Genomic DNA, 20291 nt, shown 5'->3' on the forward strand with positions numbered 1-20291 from the left:
TTATTGGTTCCTAGTTCAGCTCCTCCTTCTCCAAGTACTGCTGCGCAGGCGATGCCAGGTGACTAAAATAAAGAGGTATTCAGGTACACCACCCAATTCTCATTCACTCAAATGCTGATTAGTGTGCCAGCATAGTCACATTGAGTATCCACCACTCAATGAGTAGTATTTCTGTACATATTTCTCTTTTTTATTTTTTGCTCGTTTCTTCTCTTCCAGCAAGATTATATTCCTGCCAATTCATCCACACAAACTAAGACAAGATGTCCTCCACTTTATTGCTTCACATGATAAAGCACATACAGAAACAGCAAAGTGGCACTGGCACAAACTTCTTTATGGATTATTCCATTTAATGCATTGTTAAGCTGATGCAGCAAGTAACTCTTAGACATAGTAGCATATGATAGAGGCTCTATGCCCATAGTCAGTTGAGACTTAATAGACCCAATCCAACTGTCATTGACCTATAAGAGATTGTTGACCTGCAAGAATATCAAACACATATTGTCTGACTTCTGATTACAGTCTATGGATTTAAGTGCTTCATATGAATCCCTTGATAAACCCAACATTAGCACAGAATGATGATGGCATTGAAGGTCAGACAAACCTGTAAGACTAGTGCATTGTACAATAATTTACTATTAGAAAACATATAATGCACAGTAATACATTTTTTTGCTTGGGGATAAATTTAAAAAAAGCTCAGCCAGGACTCAAATGGATTGTAAAAACATAAGGCACAGTTTCCATTTTGTATACTTCCTCAGCAATCAAAAGACTTCCCATTAAATTATGTCCAAAGTGAAATGTTTTTTAGTTCACTGGGTAACTTAGACTTTATTTTCTGATTAATTTAATGATCACTAAGTGCATAGTTGCCAATAACTAAAAAAGCAGACTGACTTTGTTAGACCTTGGCTAAGTTTTTAGCCCAAGCCATCTCTGGTTGAACTATGTCCTGCCCACCAGGTATCCCAAATCATTGCTTTTCAGACAAAATACAGTCTTTTGGCATAAATGACAAATACTTTAAATATCAAATTAGTCTATTTTTTAAACTAATTCTTCAAGCAAAACACAGTTTCCTGATGGCTCCAGCCATGTTTTCATGTCGTGTCATCATCCATCTGCACCAAGTGTGACCATACACAGAACACTTTTTGCCAAAGATCCATCCAGTTTCAGCATTGGTTGCAGAAATCAGGAGATTCCTGGGCACAAAAAAGAGTGCTTTACATCATTGGAATTTCTACTGATGACAAAAAGAGATGGCAAATATAATGAAACTTTTATAAAGTAGGGGCCTTACTGAACCCTACAAAACCCATTCACCTAGGTTGAGAAATTGGATGTATCAAAGCAGTGAGGTCAGCCAGCACCCATATTTATCATATCTGAGACTTGCTTTAAGTATATCAAACTACTATCAAAAATGGTAATGCCCTTAGGCTTGAACAGGCACCAGGGTTACTTAAAATTATGTACACAGCAATCTAAACTGTAAGTTCAAAAAGACCAAAAAAATATTACCCCTACCCTCCCACCCATTTAAATCGGACCATAATAATTAAAACCATTACAAATGGACATAAGATATTATCATGTTGCCTGTTGAGTTATGTGTATCATCTATCAAAAATGATAGCCATTGACCAAGGCTTGTTATAAAGGTTAAGAGCCTGAATCTTGGATTGGTTGAACAAGTCCTCCAGATCTCATCTGGCTTGATCACTTTGAGCGACCTTAATCCTTTGTCTAGTTCGGGTTTAAAACCCATAAATCCCTCGTGTTAGCTGCTGACGTTCTGCAAAGTTTTATGCAGCATGAGGTACAAATCCAATGTCCCTTCATTTCCTTTTCACATTTAGCTTGGGTTTTGCAGCTAGATTTTCTTTTTCGTTGTGTGAGCCTCTTCATTTTAAAAAAAGCTACAATCCACAAGTTTCATAAAGGCACAATCTCTGATCATCGGGTAGCTAAAAGTTATTATTATTTTTCTTTACGTTCAGTTGCAAAGTGGCATGTTTTAAATTCCATTAGAAGGTGCAGAGATGTGGATCACTGAATCTGGAGATTCTTTCACAGTATGTCCGCCAGGTGTGTATCTTTCATGCTGACCCCACATCCAAGTCAAGGAGAGGCAGCTGGATGTACCATTGAAGTGGTCAGGTGTTCACATAGAGATCTATGTGATCGGCGTATCTTTGGCAGAGCTCCAGATGTATGATAGACCTAGGAATGTTTGACATTGTATGTCAGTGTGCAGAATACGTTCATGTTCTCTACGCACTTTGCATGTGGGCAACTGTTCCATGGCGCTGGGATGTGTGGTAGGACTGTGGTGATTTGCGGGTCTGGAGGCTTATTTTAGTTTCCTCTGCTGAAAAAAATAAAACAACATCAGATTGTAAACTGGTTGTAGAACAGGAACATATTTCATGTTGAACCATCCAAATAAAAAAGAAAGAAGTCACATCATGTAGCAATAGGGTTGATTTACTGAATTCAAACAGACCGTTATGCTCATTTCAACTATTCTGGACCTGTTAGTGTGCCAAATAATAACCACTCATTATCCTCATTATTTTGTTTAAATAAAGACAGCAACAGACCATGAAAAATAAAAGTAAAATACAATGTAAAGTGACGGTACACAAATAAAGATCAAATACACAAAAATAAAGGAAAACACAACTAAATAAAACACTATATATATCTTAAAAAAAACTACTATAAATACAACCCTCCCCTTCCCACAGATACACACACTCTCTAACAAAAAAGGAATAGAGTGTTTTATTGTTTAAAGTGGAACATTACCCAAAAGGGGAAGTTCTGCTCATCTTCTTCTCCCCCTCCTCTGCCATAATTAGATAATTGGGGGGGGGGGGCAAACTAGCCCCTAGTTTTGGCAGAAACTGAGCAGAAATTGCCCCCTGCTCTATCCTGCCTGCAACTTTCTGGGACACATCACAGGTCCCAGGAGGCTGGGGGACCATTTACAGGGCACAGCATGTCTTCCAGCTGTGAAGCCGCAAGGAATCACAGCTGGCTTCCCACAGTTAACGTACCGGCGCCAGAGGCCTGAAGACCGGCAAAGAACCAGCTCTGGTGAGTACAGCGCAGGATTCCTGGACAGATGAGCATCTGTTTATTAAAAGTCAGCAGCTACAGTGTTACTTGAGTTGTATTCCAGGCTTTGCTTGTCTTCAGCTGACAGAACTTAATAATTTAATTTAATAGCAATAATTTAAGACTTTACTTAAAGTATCATACATGTTTCATGTTATATAGTTTGAATACCGTGTTAAAGATATTATTTATCATTGAAAAAGAACATACTCCACATTTCTTTTTTTTCCATTTTTTTGAAAAAAAATGGCTTTGAAAAAAAAAAATTCCCAATTTTTCTATTTTTTTTTCCAGGCCATCCCATCTCTAGTCTCCAGTCATTTGGCTTTCAGCTGCCTTTGATATGGAATGTGGTATACCATTGGCATCCTGGCATTTTCTCCCAAGATTTGATATTCTCAGTTTTCCCAGCATTCCCCTGGAAAGTTGAGTGATGGCAGTGGCATCTCAGCAAGGACACCAGAAGGCCAGGGGTGAGTAAGTTGTTTTTTTTTATCTCCTGTTGCTTCAAATAGCAGTACTTTCATTTTTAAAGCGGTAGTAAACCCAGCCATAAAACAGTTTAATTTCCGGCATGTGCCGGAAATGCAGCACTCCCATTGGTTGTGCTCTCAACCAAACTGTCAAACCATCCAATGGCTGGTGTCATAATTGATCACATGTGCAGCATCGTGGCAGTTGTAGATTAAACAGAGGGAAAGATGGCAGCTTCTTTGGCTGAAAACAACAGGAGGGTTTACTTACACTTTAAGTTGTTGTTTTTTTTATCTCCTGTTGCTTCAAATAGCAGTACTTTCATTTTTCATGCAAGATCCACTTTAACCTTATTGGTATTTCTTGAGATTTATGGGTGCTATTTTTTCTATACAGGAAAATTTCTAGTATAATAAAGTTTGTCATAACTGTAACAGACCCAACCGATACAGGGTCTTCTGGAGGGGACTGCAGGGTAGTCTCTTGCCTACTCACTATGGGCCCTGACATTTGAAGGAGCTACAAGCATTCAGGAAGATGTCCTGTTATATAATGCAAGATGACATTACCACATTTAACAGTCAGGGAAACCATGATGGTCTCTGCCAACTTGAAAGTGAGAAGATTAATGTGGAAAGAAAGCTGGTTAATGAGATTTGGACAGTCCTGGGTCTTCTTGAATACTGGTGCTGAACTGTCTGGGTGGGCACTGACCTGAGTCACCTAGGCTTGACTAGTTATTACACAATTATTATATATTAACATTTAATACATGATAAAGAGTTCTCAAAGCATTATGGGTTATCTAAAAAGACAGCACAACATGGTTTGCTTTCCAACTCCCTTTGTCAAATAGAAAGCTCCTACTGAGCTGAGTCATTGCTATGATGACAACAGTCACAAATAATATGCATAGATAATATTTTATATTTACTTTACCAAAATAAAAAGCATATTTTTATTTTTGTTGTTCGAACTACAATAAACGATGAAAGAAATATGTACAAAATAACTATAAATAAAATCATTTTAAGAAAAAAAGCACATACATGCTGATCAGAACTGCGTTCTTCTTTAAACTGCTCTATAATGGGATATATCTAATGGCCAGGTTACCGACTGGTCAATATCACTTATATTAATATAGGTAAAATGTGAAGGACTTTAGGAGTTGTATTTAGAACACTGTATTGGCCACCACCAATTATCTGTTTACTGAAAATTACAATGCACCTCTATCTATGGGCGAGAACATTTATTTGGGGTAATCTGTTTCTTTGCTGAAGATCAGATGTTATTGTTATATGGGAAGAAAACCAAGGAAAGTGTGTACATGGATCTTTTTCAAAATGATAATCATAATACAAGAAACAATCAATTATACAAAGTCTATGTGCTAATAACATGGAGACAGCATTTTTTTAATAAATTTCAATGACATTATCACACTATGGGAGCCCTGTCTCTTTCTTATGAGGGGAACCCGGAGCTCTGAAGGACATACTGCATCTGGAGTGGAAACCCCCAGGGACAACTTTACTGGAACCCTAGACGCCACCGAGTACTGGAGAGTATATGCTGATTACCCCTGTAGGGGTGCATGGAGTTGGTGAGTGGGGATCCTTGAGGGGGAGCACCGGAGTCACTGGATATCAACTGTCGCAGTCACAAAAGTAACTTTACACAGAATATCTGAATGTGATGGAATTATATGGAACTTTCCAAGCTGGGACTTTCACAACAAAATAATATTTTTTTCACAATTTTTTCACAATTAATTTTTTTCATTTTTTAATATACACTCTTTTTATATATTTAATGGGGTTCTAAATATTTTCACAAGGATGTACACTTCTATTATATGGTGTTTTTAACGCTGATGTACTGCGGGTAGGCTATATTGTGCTGCCCTGTTGATTGCTGGGGAGTTAATGTGGTATATGTATATCAGATGTTATACCAATAATTGGTAGCAGAGTGTTGACTAATGATCACAGGAGGTGGAAGGAGGATTTTTACCTATAGTTTTATTTCATTTATCCCCTTCAACGCATTTAGAGGGGACGGTTACTAGAGTGATTATATATTCTGAGTAATCTGTCACTGATGTGGGTGTATTTAAAATCTTTTTCACAATAAGGATTTTTTCACAATAAGGATTTATCTGCTGCACATATCGTCACGGGACACTTAGCCCATACTGGCACATATTTATTTTTGTAATTTATATTACTTTTACTTTTTGAGTAGTGCACATTTACACACCCAGTAGAGTATATACATGTAACTAGGTATCCAACACAGGTAGCGCCATTTACCCCTATCTATAAATTCAATATATATCTCACCCTTCTGGAAGGGGGAAAAAAAGGGGGGGGCTGCAAGCCTTGGTCCGTGAGCGCGGAAACCTTTCCTATACTACTATGTGCTAATAACCATCCCAGGTTTGTTTGCTTACCTTCTCGTGCTGTCTGCATGCCTTTAAATGCTAGTGACGCGGTGATGTCACAGTTGTGCGGAGACAATGGGGTGCTTCCCGTGTGCTGCCATCCATGTCCTGTAACATACCCTGTTGGTGCTGCTGTGCCATACGCCATATAGGGGGAGACGGGTGCAGAAGTGGGGTATGAAGTCATGCCCGAAGCTGCCACAAAGCTACCAACAGTTGGTAAACCACTGGCTGTCTACAAAACAGATAAACATCATGTTGCAGATATACAAAGAACATAGCTAGTGCAATATATTTAAATAAACATAAAAATTTGAGCTACCACCAGAATGCTGCTTTGTTGCCAAATGCTCCTAATTTTTAAAAATGGTCCTGTTAGGTTTGTATTGCTGTCTGTGTCCTGCTGGGGAGGTTCACCTCCTCTATTTGTTCTGGTGACCATTGTCACAAGGAGAACAGGCAATGGGAAATCCAAAATGTTACAGTTGTAACCAAAGCAGGAGGTGAGGGAAAATCTTCCATTGCGGACACTTGTTCTTGTGAAATTTAGTCATTTCCTCCGACTTCTTGGTGTATCTCCAGGACAGAAAATGAAGGGAAATCTCCTTAATGGGACACAGATGGTAAAGAAATGCTGCTAGGGTTTTTAACCAGTACCATACCCCACTCTATCCAAAGCTAAACTGAATGTTTTGTGGTGCCCTCTGAAGAGATTGCTTTTCAGAGGGCATTTGAGAGGCAGTGCAGAGGCAGTATACTGTATTGCACGTAGTTGCAGAATGGTCCCATAAAACTTAAAAAAGAAGTATGGGCTTTGCAAAAAAAGGGGCTGGCTCAGGCTCCTGGAGAATCGCTGAGAGGCTGAGCCAGGTGCTGGTCCAGGCTTCTGAGCGGAACACAACCATATGTTAGGGATGTTTTCAGGGCCTTGACCGGCTCTGTAACATCATCTGACAGCTGGCTTTAGCCCACTGCTGGCTGAAAATGGGTCACAGGAGTCTAAAAACGAACTGCACTCCTGTAATCCGTAGGAGAAGTATAGCCAAAAAGTGCAGAGTTAAAAATGCATCTCTACAGCATAATTTGGCTATATTTGGACAGTTCAAGTGAACAGTCGGGAGGGGGGGAGGAGGGGACGTTAAATACTCAGCCACCGATTTTCACTTTTTTTAAGCGAGACTTTACAATCTTTTTAATAAGAACTTCCCCTTCATTCCTGTTCCGGTGAGAACTGTAATGTTTTGGATTTCCCATCATATCCTGTTCTTATTACTATGGAAATCACAACAAATAGAGATGACAGCAATAAAAAAATGACTGAGGTTCTAAACCTACCCCAATCTTTTCAAACTAAACAAACAAAAAAAAAAAATGAAACAAGCAAAAAATATATATTTATATATACTTTAAAATGCAAAAAAAAAAAGTTTCTCAGTTTGAAAGCATATTATACTGGTACATACAGGAGCGCAGTGCACTGCAAGAAGAACTGTTCTAAAACATTGGCTAAGCAGCCCCTAGAAATGTTACTAAAAATGTCATAAATAATACAGAATTTTAAATGATATGTTTAATGGGGTTTTCAAAAAGATACATGGAAGCTACTTTGTAAAACAATTTTTTTCAGCTTGAAAAAAAAAAATCCAGGCTGCCAAAGACTGAAAAGTTGGTTGTCATTTATTTGTTTTTTTTTACTACTAGGGTGCCAATGTACTATCGATTTCAAATAAAGCCTTGGAGTTGCAGAGTAATTCCTTTAATATGTGTTTATTCCCAAAAATAGAACCTCATTTGAAGCAATGTGCCAGACTTACAGCAGTTTTAAATTCTGATCCAGCTGAACAATAAAATGTCCTGAAAGGCCAAGCAAGTTTGGGAAGAAATCCCATAAAATGATCTGCCTTTCTCTGTCATATATATGTCAGAAGAATATCCTTTGAAGTAGCATGTATTATATTCTTACCAATGGATTTAGACAGTTGCAGTGCTTATTTCCTTCATGATGGAGGGTAAAACAAACAGGGCCGATCCTAGGGTCACCGGCGCCTGGGTGCAGAAATATTTCTGGCGCCCCCACATGGGCGTGGTCATCTTACCAACTCCTCCCCTTTACAAATGTTTCTATGGCAATGACTCAAACACAGAGATGCTCTCCTAAGAACTCTTTGTTACCCTAGGATCCTCCCATGATCTTTTAACAATAAAAAAAAAAATACAGGAAGAGCGTACACTAATGAGACCTGGAGGGGAGTCTCTCTGATGCACACAAAGAGGGCTTCTGTTAGAGAGTCTGTTAGAAAGAACCCCCAGACATAGTACAGGAGATGATCAGAGACTGCAGACATAGATCAGGAGATGATCAGAGACTGCAGACATAGATCAGGAGATGGTCAGAGACTGCAGACATAGTACAGGAGATGGTCAGAGACTGCAGACATAGTACAGGAGATGGTCAGAGACTGCAGACATAGTACAGGAGATGGTCAGAGACTGCAGACATAGTACAGGAGATGGTCAGAGACTGCAGACATAGTACAGGAGATGGTCAGAGACTGCAGACATAGTACAGGAGATGGTCAGAGACTGCAGACATAGTACAGGAGATGGTCAGAGACTGCAGACATAGTACAGGAGATGGTCAGAGACTGCAGACATAGTACAGGAGATGGTCAGAGACTGCAGACATAGTACAGGAGATGGTCAGAGACTGCAGACATAGTACAGGAGATGGTCAGAGACTGCAGACATAGTACAGGAGATGGTCAGAGACTGCAGACATAGTACAGGAGATGGTCAGAGACTGCAGACATAGTACAGGAGATGGTCAGAGACTGCAGACATAGTACAGGAGATGGTCAGAGACTGCAGACATAGTACAGGAGATGGTCAGAGACTGCAGACATAGTACAGGAGATGGTCAGAGACTGCAGACATAGTACAGGAGATGGTCAGAGACTGCAGACATAGTACAGGAGATGGTCAGAGACTGCAGACATAGTACAGGAGATGGTCAGAGACTGCAGACATAGTACAGGAGATGGTCAGAGACTGCAGACATAGTACAGGAGATGGTCAGAGACTGCAGACATAGTACAGGAGATGATCAGAGACTGCAGACATAGTACAGGAGATGATCAGAGACTGCAGACATAGTACAGGAGATGATCAGAGACTGCAGACATGATACAGGAGATGGTCAGAGACTGCAGACATGATACAAGAGATGATCAGAGACTGCAGACATGATACAGGAGATGGTCAGAGACTGCAGACATGATACAAGAGATGGTCAGAGACTGCAGACATGATTCAAGAGATGGTCAGAGACTGCAGACATGATACAGGAGATGGTCAGAGACTGCAGACATGATACAAGAGATGGTCAGAGACTGCAGACATGATACAGGAGATGGTCAGAGACTGCAGACATGATACAGGAGATGGTCAGAGACTGCAGACATGATACAGGAGATGGTCAGAGACTGCAGACATGATACAGGAGATGGTCAGAGACTGCAGACATGATACAGGAGATGGTCAGAGACTGCAGACATGATACAAGAGATGGTCAGAGACTGCAGACATGATTCAAGAGATGGTCAGAGACTGCAGACATGATTCAGGAGATGGTCAGAGACTGCAGACATGATACAGGAGATGATCAGAGACTGCAGACATGATACAGGAGATGATCAGAGATTGCAGATATTGTACATGAGATGATCAGAGATTGCAGACATAATACAGGAGATGATCAGAGACTGCAGACATAGTACAGGAGATGATCAGAGACTGCAGACATGATACAGGAGATGATCAGAGACTGCAGACATGATACAAGAGATGGTCAGAGACTGCAGACATGATACAAGAGATGATCAGAGACTGCAGACATAGTACAGGAGATGATCAGAGATTGCAGACATAATACAGGAGATGATCAGAGACTGCAGACATAATAAAGGAGATGGTCAGAGACTGCAGACATAATACAGGAGATGGTCAGAGACTGCAGACATAATACAGGAGATGATCAGAGACTGCAGTACATATTGGCCGATCGGCCCTCTCACCTGACCCAGCGATACAGCAACGGTTCCTTTGATCAGGAGTCAGCTCACTCTGAATTGCCCATGGTGACTCCGCTGTATTCCTGCAATGACTCCATTCCTTTCAATGCCAGCGATGGCGCTAGGCTGTGTGGCTTTCCCTCTGGTGGCGCAGGGCAGCAGGGTTCTCTCTCTGATGGTGTTCTCTCAGCACTGTCCTCTCCCTCTGGAGTCCTGGGTGTACTTCCCTGAAAACTTTCCCAGGCTCCTGTCTCTCTCTCTCTTTCCCATTCAGCTGAGCATGTTGTGTGGGCTGCAGTTTCCGTGTTACAGTGGGGCTGCCAGTTCTCGGGACTATATGTCCCACAATCCTCTTCTCTGCTCCTTTTTTCTTTTCCATTAGTACAGACCCCTCAGGACAGACCCCCCTCCATTAGTACAGAACCCCCTCCATTAGTACAGACCCCCATATTAGTACAGATCCCCCCTCCATTAGTACAGACCCCATTAGTACAGACCCCCCCTCCATTAGTACAGACCCCCCCTCCATTAGTACAGACCCCCTCATTAGTACAGACCCCCTCATTAGTACAGACCCCCCTCCATTAGTAGAGACCCCAATATTAGTAAAGACCCCCCCCCCCCTCCATTAGTACAGACCCCATTAGTACAGACCCCCCCTCCATTAGTACAGACCCCCTCTCCATTAGTACAGACCCCCTCTCCATTAGTACAGACCCCCCAGGACAGACCCCCTCCATTAGTACAGACCCCCTCTCCATTAGTACAGACCCCCCAGGACAGACCCCCCTCCATTAGTAGAGACCCCCATATTAGTACAGACCCCCTCTCCATTAGTACAGACCCCACCATTAGTACAGACCCCCTCTCCATTAGTACAGACCCCCTCTCCATTAGTACAGACCCCATCTCCATTAGTACAGACCCCATTAGTACAGACCCCCTCTCCATTAGTACAGCCCCCTCCATTAGTACAGACCCCTCCATTAGTGTAGCCCCCCTCCATTAGTACAGCCCCCCCCCTCCATTAGTACAGCCCCCTCCATTAGTGTAGCCCCCCTCCATTAGTACAGCCCCCCCCTCCATTAGTACAGCCCCCCCCCTCCATTAGTACAGCCCCCTCCATTAGTGTAGCCCCCCCCCTCCATTAGTACAGCCCCCCCTCCATTAGTACAGCCCCCCCCCATTTGTACAGCCCCCCCCCCCATTTGTACAGCCCCCCCCCTCCATTAGAGTACATATATACACCCGGGCGGCAGCTGAAGAGGAGAGAACAGTGTGCAGCCAGCCGCGCCGCCCGGGTGAAGAGCAAGGAGTTTAAAATAGGCAGGAGTGGGAGACACAGAGCAGAATGTGTCGGGCACATACCGCTCCTCCGCTCCCTCCCCCCCGCGCGACATCACTGTGCGGCTGGTCTCTCTCCACGCAGAGACCAGCCGCTCAGGAGGGAGGGGATTGAGCAGCACACACAGCGGCGGCGCCTTTCTTCTTTTAACACCGGCGGAGAGCGCCGCCGCCGGACGCAATCAAGAGGAGGAGGAGGAGAGAAGGGAGCACTCCGGCGCTTCAGCGCCCCCACCTCTCTGGCGCCTGGGTGCACTGCACCCCGTGCACCCCGTCTAGGACCGGCCCTGAAAACAAATCTTAATGCCTGAATGCAGTTTTGCAACTTTGACGTGTGTTAGTAAAACTGTACATATCATCGCAACTACTTCCTGTATCTGATAAATTATACCCTGTTTTCTTTCAGGACAAATTAGGCTTTCATTTGGCTTTTTTAATTTTTAATAGCGGTGTAATTCTACTGGACTCCTTGTGACAGCCCACAGCCAATGTTGTTTCATCTAGAGTCCAGTCTGGTACACGTACACCCACTAGGCTTGATGTTGAAACTCTTACATCTCCATAACCAACTCCTACAGCCTCTTTTCTTGTGCATTGCTTTCTGATCCGTTCCTGTCCCACTGTGTTCATTGCGGTGTTACGCTATATATTTTCTATATATTTTTTTTTCATATCGTCTTAAACATTCACCACTGGGACCGTCCAAGCAACATATGGGATATTCCTTTACCTTTGCATCCACCAGCCTTACCAGTGATCTGTGACCAGTCTATGCTGTATACCTTACAGCAGTAAGGTGAGCTGCTTGCAGACACAGAGGTGTTATGACTGAAGATTTCATTTGGTACACAAATGTTTTCTGGTGGTGGGATTGATCTATTTTCACCTTATACGGACTGTTTTAGTATATATATTTTTTCTGTCATTTTTTCATATACTTTGACAGGTTTCTTGGACTTTTTTTCATATTAGTGATCATGTAGTTATATGACACATATGCTTGCTATATATTCTTTTTGTTTACAAGTGTCTATTTCCATATATATATATTTTTGGGATTATCTTATTACACCAGGTATTATTTGTTACAAATGTATTTGATGTATGTGCACCTGGTTGCATTTATCACATACTGTTTTAGTTTCCACCATCACATCCTATTTTTAGCCCCTCCCACATTTTCTTTTCTCACAGTGCAAATACCATCACTATTTCACAAATAGTAATGGATAGCTCCTGATTTTTTTTTTCATTATCAAAGGAAAACTGGCACAAAATAGTAAAAAAATTATCATTTGCTAAAAAATGTATGTGGTTTTGACAAAGCACTTTTATAGTTTGAAACGCATCAACCTATCTGCATTTCCCCTGCCTGTACCCATCCATTGCTTTTATGATTGTCAATAAAGGAATCCAATTTGCATGGGTGTGCTGTCGATCCAAACTTCTCTGTTTCATGTTTACTGCTGCAGTGGCAGGGCGTGCATCCCACCTCATGGGATCATTCTTGGATTAGTAACCGATGGTAATCACCTGTGAGCAGCAGTTCTCTTTCCTCTGTTTAAAAATGTAGCTGTATATTTCTTGCTATTGCCATAACCCTACCAACAAAGAACAACCCAAAATAAATTCTCCTACTCCTGATGATCGCAGGGATACCACATATGTGTAGGGTTTTTGTTGTTTGTACCTGCAGTGAGGCCCAGAAAAAGGTGTGCATTTCGCTTTTTTTATCCAACCTAAAAAACACTGACCCTGACCATTGACCCTAACCTTTAACTCTAACCCTGACCATTGACCCTAACCTTTAACTCTAACCCTGACCATTGACCCTAACCTTTAACTCTAACCCTGACCATTGACCCTAACCTTTAACTCTGACCCTGACCATTGACCCTAACCTTTAACTCTGACCCTGACCATTGACCCTAACTCTGGCCCTGACACTGACCTAGATCAAACCTTGATCTAGCTATTTTATCTTTGTTAATTTTTTTACACATGCTTTTATTTGCTTACATTTTTCTCCTCCCGCAGGGAGAAAAAGATACAGTGGAGAGAATACAATAAAACCACAGCACCACTTTTCTGGAGTTAATCCCCCTTTTTATTGTATTAATTCATGAACCATTTCTGGTTCTGATAAGGACTCATGCACCAAATTCTGGTAGTTGTAAAATGCGCCACCTTTACATTGTGTCATATTGAATGCGCTAAATGTAAAAGTGGAGCTAATTAAGGCCAACTCTGTTTTGCTGTACAGAGAGAAAAACGGGCTCAGACCGATTGTGTGAAAGTGTCTCGTGTGCTTTCTAAAAGTGGCGCAGCATGAGCCAAATTCAAGTACAAGTTCTAAACAAGTTAATGAATTTTTAAATATTACATTTTCTTATAATAATTATAAGAACATTGACTGCATTTTACACAGGAGCCGTTACTATAGAAATCAGTAGCGTGGGGATTTTTGGTATATATAGGTTTATGCATTTGGCGCATTCTTCACCATTTTTAGAATGCATGACAGATTCTTTAGCAAAAGCTGCCTCCACCAGTCTTTATGAATTCCAGGGAATATATATTTTTCTCCATTTAAGAGGTAAAAAAACAAAACAAAGGGGTGGGCTGTGTAGTAACTGTCAGGGACATGGCATGCGCAGATACACAATGGGGGATTTTCCTCTTAGTGGGACTTTGTAGGGCAGGAGTCTCAAAACAGTACATCAAGAATTATAAACAATAATTTTATTTATCAAAAAGTTTAAAAGACATATCAAATAGTGATCAAAAAAAAAAAAAGAAATGGATGCCAACGTTTTTAAATGTTATTGATACAATAAATATACATGACAAATTTCAAAGGTACACTTAACCCCACAAGAGCTGTTTCAACAAGAAAAGCTGTACAGTGAAGCCCGACGCGTTTCGAGGTTTTATGAATGTTGAGACCTCTTCTTCAGGGACTGATGGTGAGGTATGTTATCTGTCTGAAGACATTTTGTACAACAAGAAAGAAAAAGAAGCAAAAAAGCAGAATAAACAACACTGTATGAACCAAGCATGATATAATATTTAAATTTAAGTAGCACAAACATAATGTAATGCAAACAATGTTCTAACCGTGTTGTTCCTTGATCAGCATCAAATAGCATCCAATTTTAAAAAAGAAGGTGTAGAAGGGATGGAGTGGTTTACCAGTGGGGTTCAGAACTGAGAGCCACTGCTGTGACTAAAGGACCGAGCGCGTCCACAACCCAGGACAAGACACAAAGGGCGTCCTATCCATCAGTTTGTGACACTGCAGGTGTTGGTTGTTGTAGAGTGTTATTGTCAGCTAGGGGGAGAAAAAAGAAGTATAATAGAAAAATATCCCATGGAGCAAGGGAGAAGACAAAATTATGTCTTATTCAACACGCACCTGCTAAAAATTGGCAGGGCCGGGTGTGCATTCTATACATACCTGTCAGCATATATAGGGTGAATTACCCCTGTGTAGGCTAAAGTGAGGGTATCTCATGCGGCACTGTCTGGTCTATAATGCCGTAGTGAAGGAAAAATGCACCGTTGAAGCCCCTGCAGTCATTGGCTACAATAACAAGGAAAATGAATAATAAGTATAGGGTCTAAAATAAGATAGAATTAAAGAACCAAAACATTAACTAAAGATCAATCAGCCTATCATGCATAGAGACTTCTCTAAGCATGAATCAATGTGCTTGTACTCTGCATGTAAATACACACTGAGTTTCCAAGAGACATTGCTACCCGTATGGTGTACAGGGGAGAGCTACATGGCTTTCCTCAAAGAGGTTGAACGGCTGCACGTCCGGTCCGATGCCCACACCGTTGTGGAATCAGGCATCTTCACGTGCAGTCTAAATAGCACCGCTCATTAAGAGCAGATGCCTAACAGCTGACTGGAGCAAGCATCATCACTGGTGGGAGGGGCCGCCCTCCGAGTCCCCGGCGCGCAGGCCAGCCCCCAAACCCCACACACAAGTCCAGTCCAGGAGAGGATGACGTCACATCCTGGAACACATAGACCCGAACTAGGAAGGAGCTGACGTCCGTGTCGGCGGCCCGTGGTGCGCTGATCGCTATGGTAACGGGATAAACATATCCCGGCCATCAGCGATCATAAGGAGGGAGGCCAAACACTGCCAAATAAAGGATGGCATTATTGGCCCCCGTGCGCCGAGTGAAATATCCGGATGCAGACCGGACAATCCCTCAGATCTGCATCGGCTAAAAGTTCAGAACCCCAGTAACACCACTGTTTGTTCCAAGGACCAAGGGGAATGCAAGAATGAAACTAAGAATGACACAGAGGGGAACAGCAGTGCACAAAGAGGCATGAAACTACCTATAACAGCGACAAAAGCACGAAAAACATATCACAGTAGGGACCGGTAGGAAAAATGGGAGGAGTGTTTTATGAATAGATATCAGTGATAACCTCTACCTGAAAGAAGCACACAGTGACCGAACAGTAGATCATCTTATGCCTATCTCAGCCAGTTGTCTCATTATAATCCAATGGTGTTGATCAAGGTCTTGATCAAGGTCTGTCAGAATATGAATGAGGAGAGGGGGGAGGGAGGGGGAGGAAAGAAAGGGGAAGGGGGGGAAAGAGGGAAGAATTTTAGAGAGCCTCCAAATCTCCAAATCACATGAAGGACATATGGCAATATTAGACCGCATCAACTGGTGGTTTCACAAAAAATGGGGGGTACTCACCCCGGGGGGATCCCACTCGGATCCCCCCGAGGTGAAGCCCTCCAAAAAAGGTCTGAAGGAGGTGGCATCGTTGAGGCCAGGTGCCTTGGTGGCCTGGAGACGATAGGTCCACTTCTGTTCCTTCTGCAATAAAGTTTTGTTCCAATCCAAATTTGACAATCCACAAACAACATGACGGTTCACTCGCCAGCTCGCTATATCGTAAACCGACTTCGGGTAACTCTATTTTACATGCCACCAGTTTCCATCCCCAACCTCTGATTCGCTCAATACCCTATGGCCAGTACCTTCGTGTCAGGCAGAACTGCACCAGCGACTAAGTCTTTAAACGAGAGGCCGACTTGCTGATGGGGAGACTCCTGGCACGGGGGTACTCTAAAATATGCCTAAAGAAGGCCTTTAAACGTGCCTGTTCCAAAACTAGACACGAGCTTGTTTTCAATGCGGAAGCCAACAAAAACAAAACCAATCCAATCCGCATAGTTACCAAGTTCTCTAACCAACATACAATGGTCAAAAGCATCGTTGAACGATATTGGCACGTTCTTAAATTAGATCCCATCATTGGCCCTTATGTACAGGATAAACCATCTTTTACCTTTAGGCGTGCTAGATCCATTAGGGACAATTTGGTAACTAGCGAATACTCAGGTGGTGGTGCTGGCAAACGAGATCTGTGCAAACGTCCTGGAACGTTTCGCTGTGGTGGTTGCCCATACTGCCAATTTATGAACATCAAGCTTAACATTAGATTACCCGATGGTCAAAAATACACACCAAAGCACTTTGCAAATTGCAAAACAATCTGTGTGTTATACTTACTTACTTACTAATGTGTGACTGCGCATGTTATTATGTGGGCAAGACAAACCAGGAGTTCTGGCAGCGAGCATATCGCCATATAGCATCAATGAAATCATGCAATCCCAGCTTACCGCTGGGTAGACACGGTAGACACGTCTCCAATTTCCATGCGGGTATTTTCCCCAAAGTGTCATTCTTGATTTTGGATCGTGTTCACCCAGGGTTATGCGGCGGGGATTGGAACAAAACTTTATTGCAGAAGGAACAGAAGTGGATCTATCGTCTCCAGGCCACCAAGGCACCTGGCCTCAACGATGCCACCTCCTTCAGACCTTTTTTGGAGGGCTTCACCTTGGGGGGATCGGAGTGGGATCCCCCCGGGGTGAGTACCCCCCATTTATTGTGAAACCACCAGTTGATGCGGTCTAATATTGCCATATGTCCTTCCTGTGATTTTGAGGCTCTCTAAACTTCTTCCCCCCTTCCCCTTTCTTTCCTCCCCCTCCCCCCTCTCCTCATTCATATTCTGACAGGCCTTGATCAAGACCTTGATCAACACCATTGGATTATAATGAGACAACTGGCTGAGATAGGCACAAGATGATCTACTGTTCGGTCACTGTGTGCTTCTTTCATGTAGAGTTTATCACTGATATCTATTCATAAAACACCCCCCCCCCTTTTTCCTACCGGTCCCTATTGTGATATTTTTTTTGTGCTTTTGTCCCTGTTATAGGTAGTTTCATGTCTCTTTGTGCACTGCTGTTCCCCTCTGTGTCATTCTTAGTTTCATTCTTGCATTCCCCTTGGTCCTTGGAACAAACAGTGGTGTTACTGGGGTTCTGAACTTTTAGCCGATGCAGATCTGAGGGATTGTCCGGTCTGCATCCAGATATTTCACTCGGCGCAGAGTACAAGCACATTGATTCATGCTTAGAGAGGTCTCTATGCATGATAGGCTGATTGATCTTTAGTTAATGTTTTGGTTCTTTAATTCTATCTTATTTTAGACCCTATACTTATTATTCATTTTCCTTGTTATTGTAGCCAATGACTGCAGGGGCTTCAACGGTGCATTTTTCCTTCACTACGGCATTATAGACCAGACAGTGCCGCATGAGATACCCTCACTTTAGCCTACACAGGGGTAATTCACCCTATATATGCTGAGAGGTATGTATAGAATGCACACACCCGGCCCTGCCAATTTTTTAGCAGGTGCGTTTTGAATAAGACATAATTTTGTCTTCTCCTTTGCTCCATGGGATATTTTTCTATTATACTGCTTTTTTCCCCCCTAGCTGACAATAACACTCTACAACAACCAACACCTGCAGTGTCACAAGCTGATGGATGGGACGCCCTTTGTGTCTTGTCCTGGGTTGTGGATGCGCTCGGTCCTTTAGTGACAGTGGTGGCTCTCAGTTCTGAACCCCACTGGTAAACCACTCCGTCCCTTCTACACCTTCTTTTTTAAAATTGGATGCTATTTGATGCTGATCAAGGAACAACACGGTTAGAACATTGTTTGCATTACATTATGATGTTTGTGCTATGTAAATATATTTAAATATTATATCATGCTTGGTTCATACGGCATTGTTTATTCTGCTTTTTTTGCTTCTTTTTCTTTCTTGTTGTACAAAATGTCTTCAGACAGATAACATACCTCACCATCAGCCCCTGAAGAAGAGGTCTCAACATTCATAAAACCTCGAAACGCGTCGGGCTTCACTGTACACCTTTTTCTTGTTGAAACAGCTCTTGTGGGGTTAAGTGTACCTTTGAAATTTGTCATGTATACTTATTGTATCAATATCATTTAAAAACGTTGGCATCCATTTCCTTTTTTTCTTTTTGATCACTATTTGATATGTCTTTTAAACTTTTTGATAAATAAAATTATTGTTTATAATTCTTGATGTACTGTTTTGAGACTCCTGCCCTACAAAGTCCCACTAAGAGGAAAATCCCCCATTGTGTATCTATATAGAGATGTGGGCAAGTTGTCTCTTTCCACAAAGTCCCTGTCACTATTGTATGTCTATGGCATGCGCAGATGTGCATTAGCAGGTGCCATCTTGCATGCACGAAGATACCCGCACGCGTTAGCTATTAATGCTGGCGCCAAATGGCCTATATAAAGACAGCAGCTGCACTAGTGCAGTGCTGTCTGATCTGCAGCTTTACCCTGTGTTCTGATCCTGTGCCTGTATCTGATCCAGTATTGGACCCGGCTTTCTGACCACACTGCTGTCTCCAGTCCTTGACTTTTGGCTTGCCTTGACCCTGATTATTCGTGCCTGTCTGCCTTATTTCCTGTTGCCAAACCCGGCCTGAACTCTGTCCATTCTCTGCCTGCTGTTTATGATAGACTGATCCTCCGTGTATGACCTGGCTTGTCTGACTCTGCTCCAGTCTTCTGCTTCCAGCCTGTGTAGCTCCAGTACTGCTGTCCTGCATCTACAACTTACCTGCATCCGCTGTGCTGCATCCACAGCATACCTGCATCCGCTGCCCCTGCTACCTTCTGCTGCTCAGCAATCCAGTCTAGTCCTAATACTCATCAGCTGCTACTACCGCTACCAACGGAGGACTTTGTCGGCGCTCTTACTTCACCATGCTCTAGTGGTCTTTGAGCCGGAGCTGTACGAGAGGTCTCCCTCTACTCTTCAGGCTCTCCCAGACAGTACATAACAGTAACTGATTAGAGTGATAGCCAATCAGAGGCTATCACAGTGGTCAGATGGTCGGGAACCAGTCCTCCTGGTTCCCACTTATTAGTATGAGACCCGGTGCTCTCAGCACAAACATGGCAGCGAATATATGTGGCCCCACAGAAGAAGACCCACTTCCGTGAAGCCACATATCTGTGTACACTCATCATCAAGGGTTTAAACACATGCTGCAATAAGGCAGCCCATTTACTAATAATAGGGTACCATTCATTGCAATGAATGAAAAACTCATATGGCCATTTTGTACAATGCAGTGCAATGGTGCACTATGTTTTGGTTGACCCTCTACTGTAGAGTGCCTTTGGGTGCCATCGACAATGAATTGTACTGAATATAAGGCAGGTGCATCACTATGCTTTGCGGATGTAAAAAGTGCCTTTGTAGGATTACATTGGTACATTACAAACAGTCCAATAACCGGCTCACTTGGCTGTAGCTTATGGATACAGAAGGTCTATCCAGAGAAGCAGTGGTACGGGAATGCTGTGAACACAGAAAAAAGTGTCAGGTTCTACCCACTAATACTTGCCTCCCCTGTGC

The 20291-nt window shown here is 42.5% G+C and overlaps 1 protein-coding gene across 2 annotated transcripts in view; it reads right to left on the reverse strand.

The window, feature by feature from the left end:
- Positions 1 to 254: 254 nt before the first annotated feature.
- The window catches only part of PAX9 (paired box 9), a 73078-nt gene continuing 53041 nt past the window's right edge, over positions 255 to 20291 (reverse strand). The window contains exons 4-5 of one of the 2 annotated variants that reach the window (XM_073610022.1): positions 6071 to 6296; positions 255 to 2383 (exon numbers count right to left, since the gene is read on the reverse strand). In XM_073610022.1, the coding sequence (XP_073466123.1) occupies positions 2289 to 2383; positions 6071 to 6296 (321 nt within the window). In that variant the 3' untranslated portion in view covers positions 255 to 2288. Of the gene's footprint in view, positions 2387 to 6070; positions 6297 to 20291 lie in introns of both variants that reach the window. The other variant, XM_073610021.1, reaches the window with a different exon arrangement.

The sequence above is a fragment of the Aquarana catesbeiana genome, linkage group LG13, assembly GCF_042186555.1.
Source record: "Aquarana catesbeiana isolate 2022-GZ linkage group LG13, ASM4218655v1, whole genome shotgun sequence".
In the NCBI taxonomy this organism is placed as follows: domain Eukaryota; kingdom Metazoa; phylum Chordata; class Amphibia; order Anura; family Ranidae; genus Aquarana; species Aquarana catesbeiana.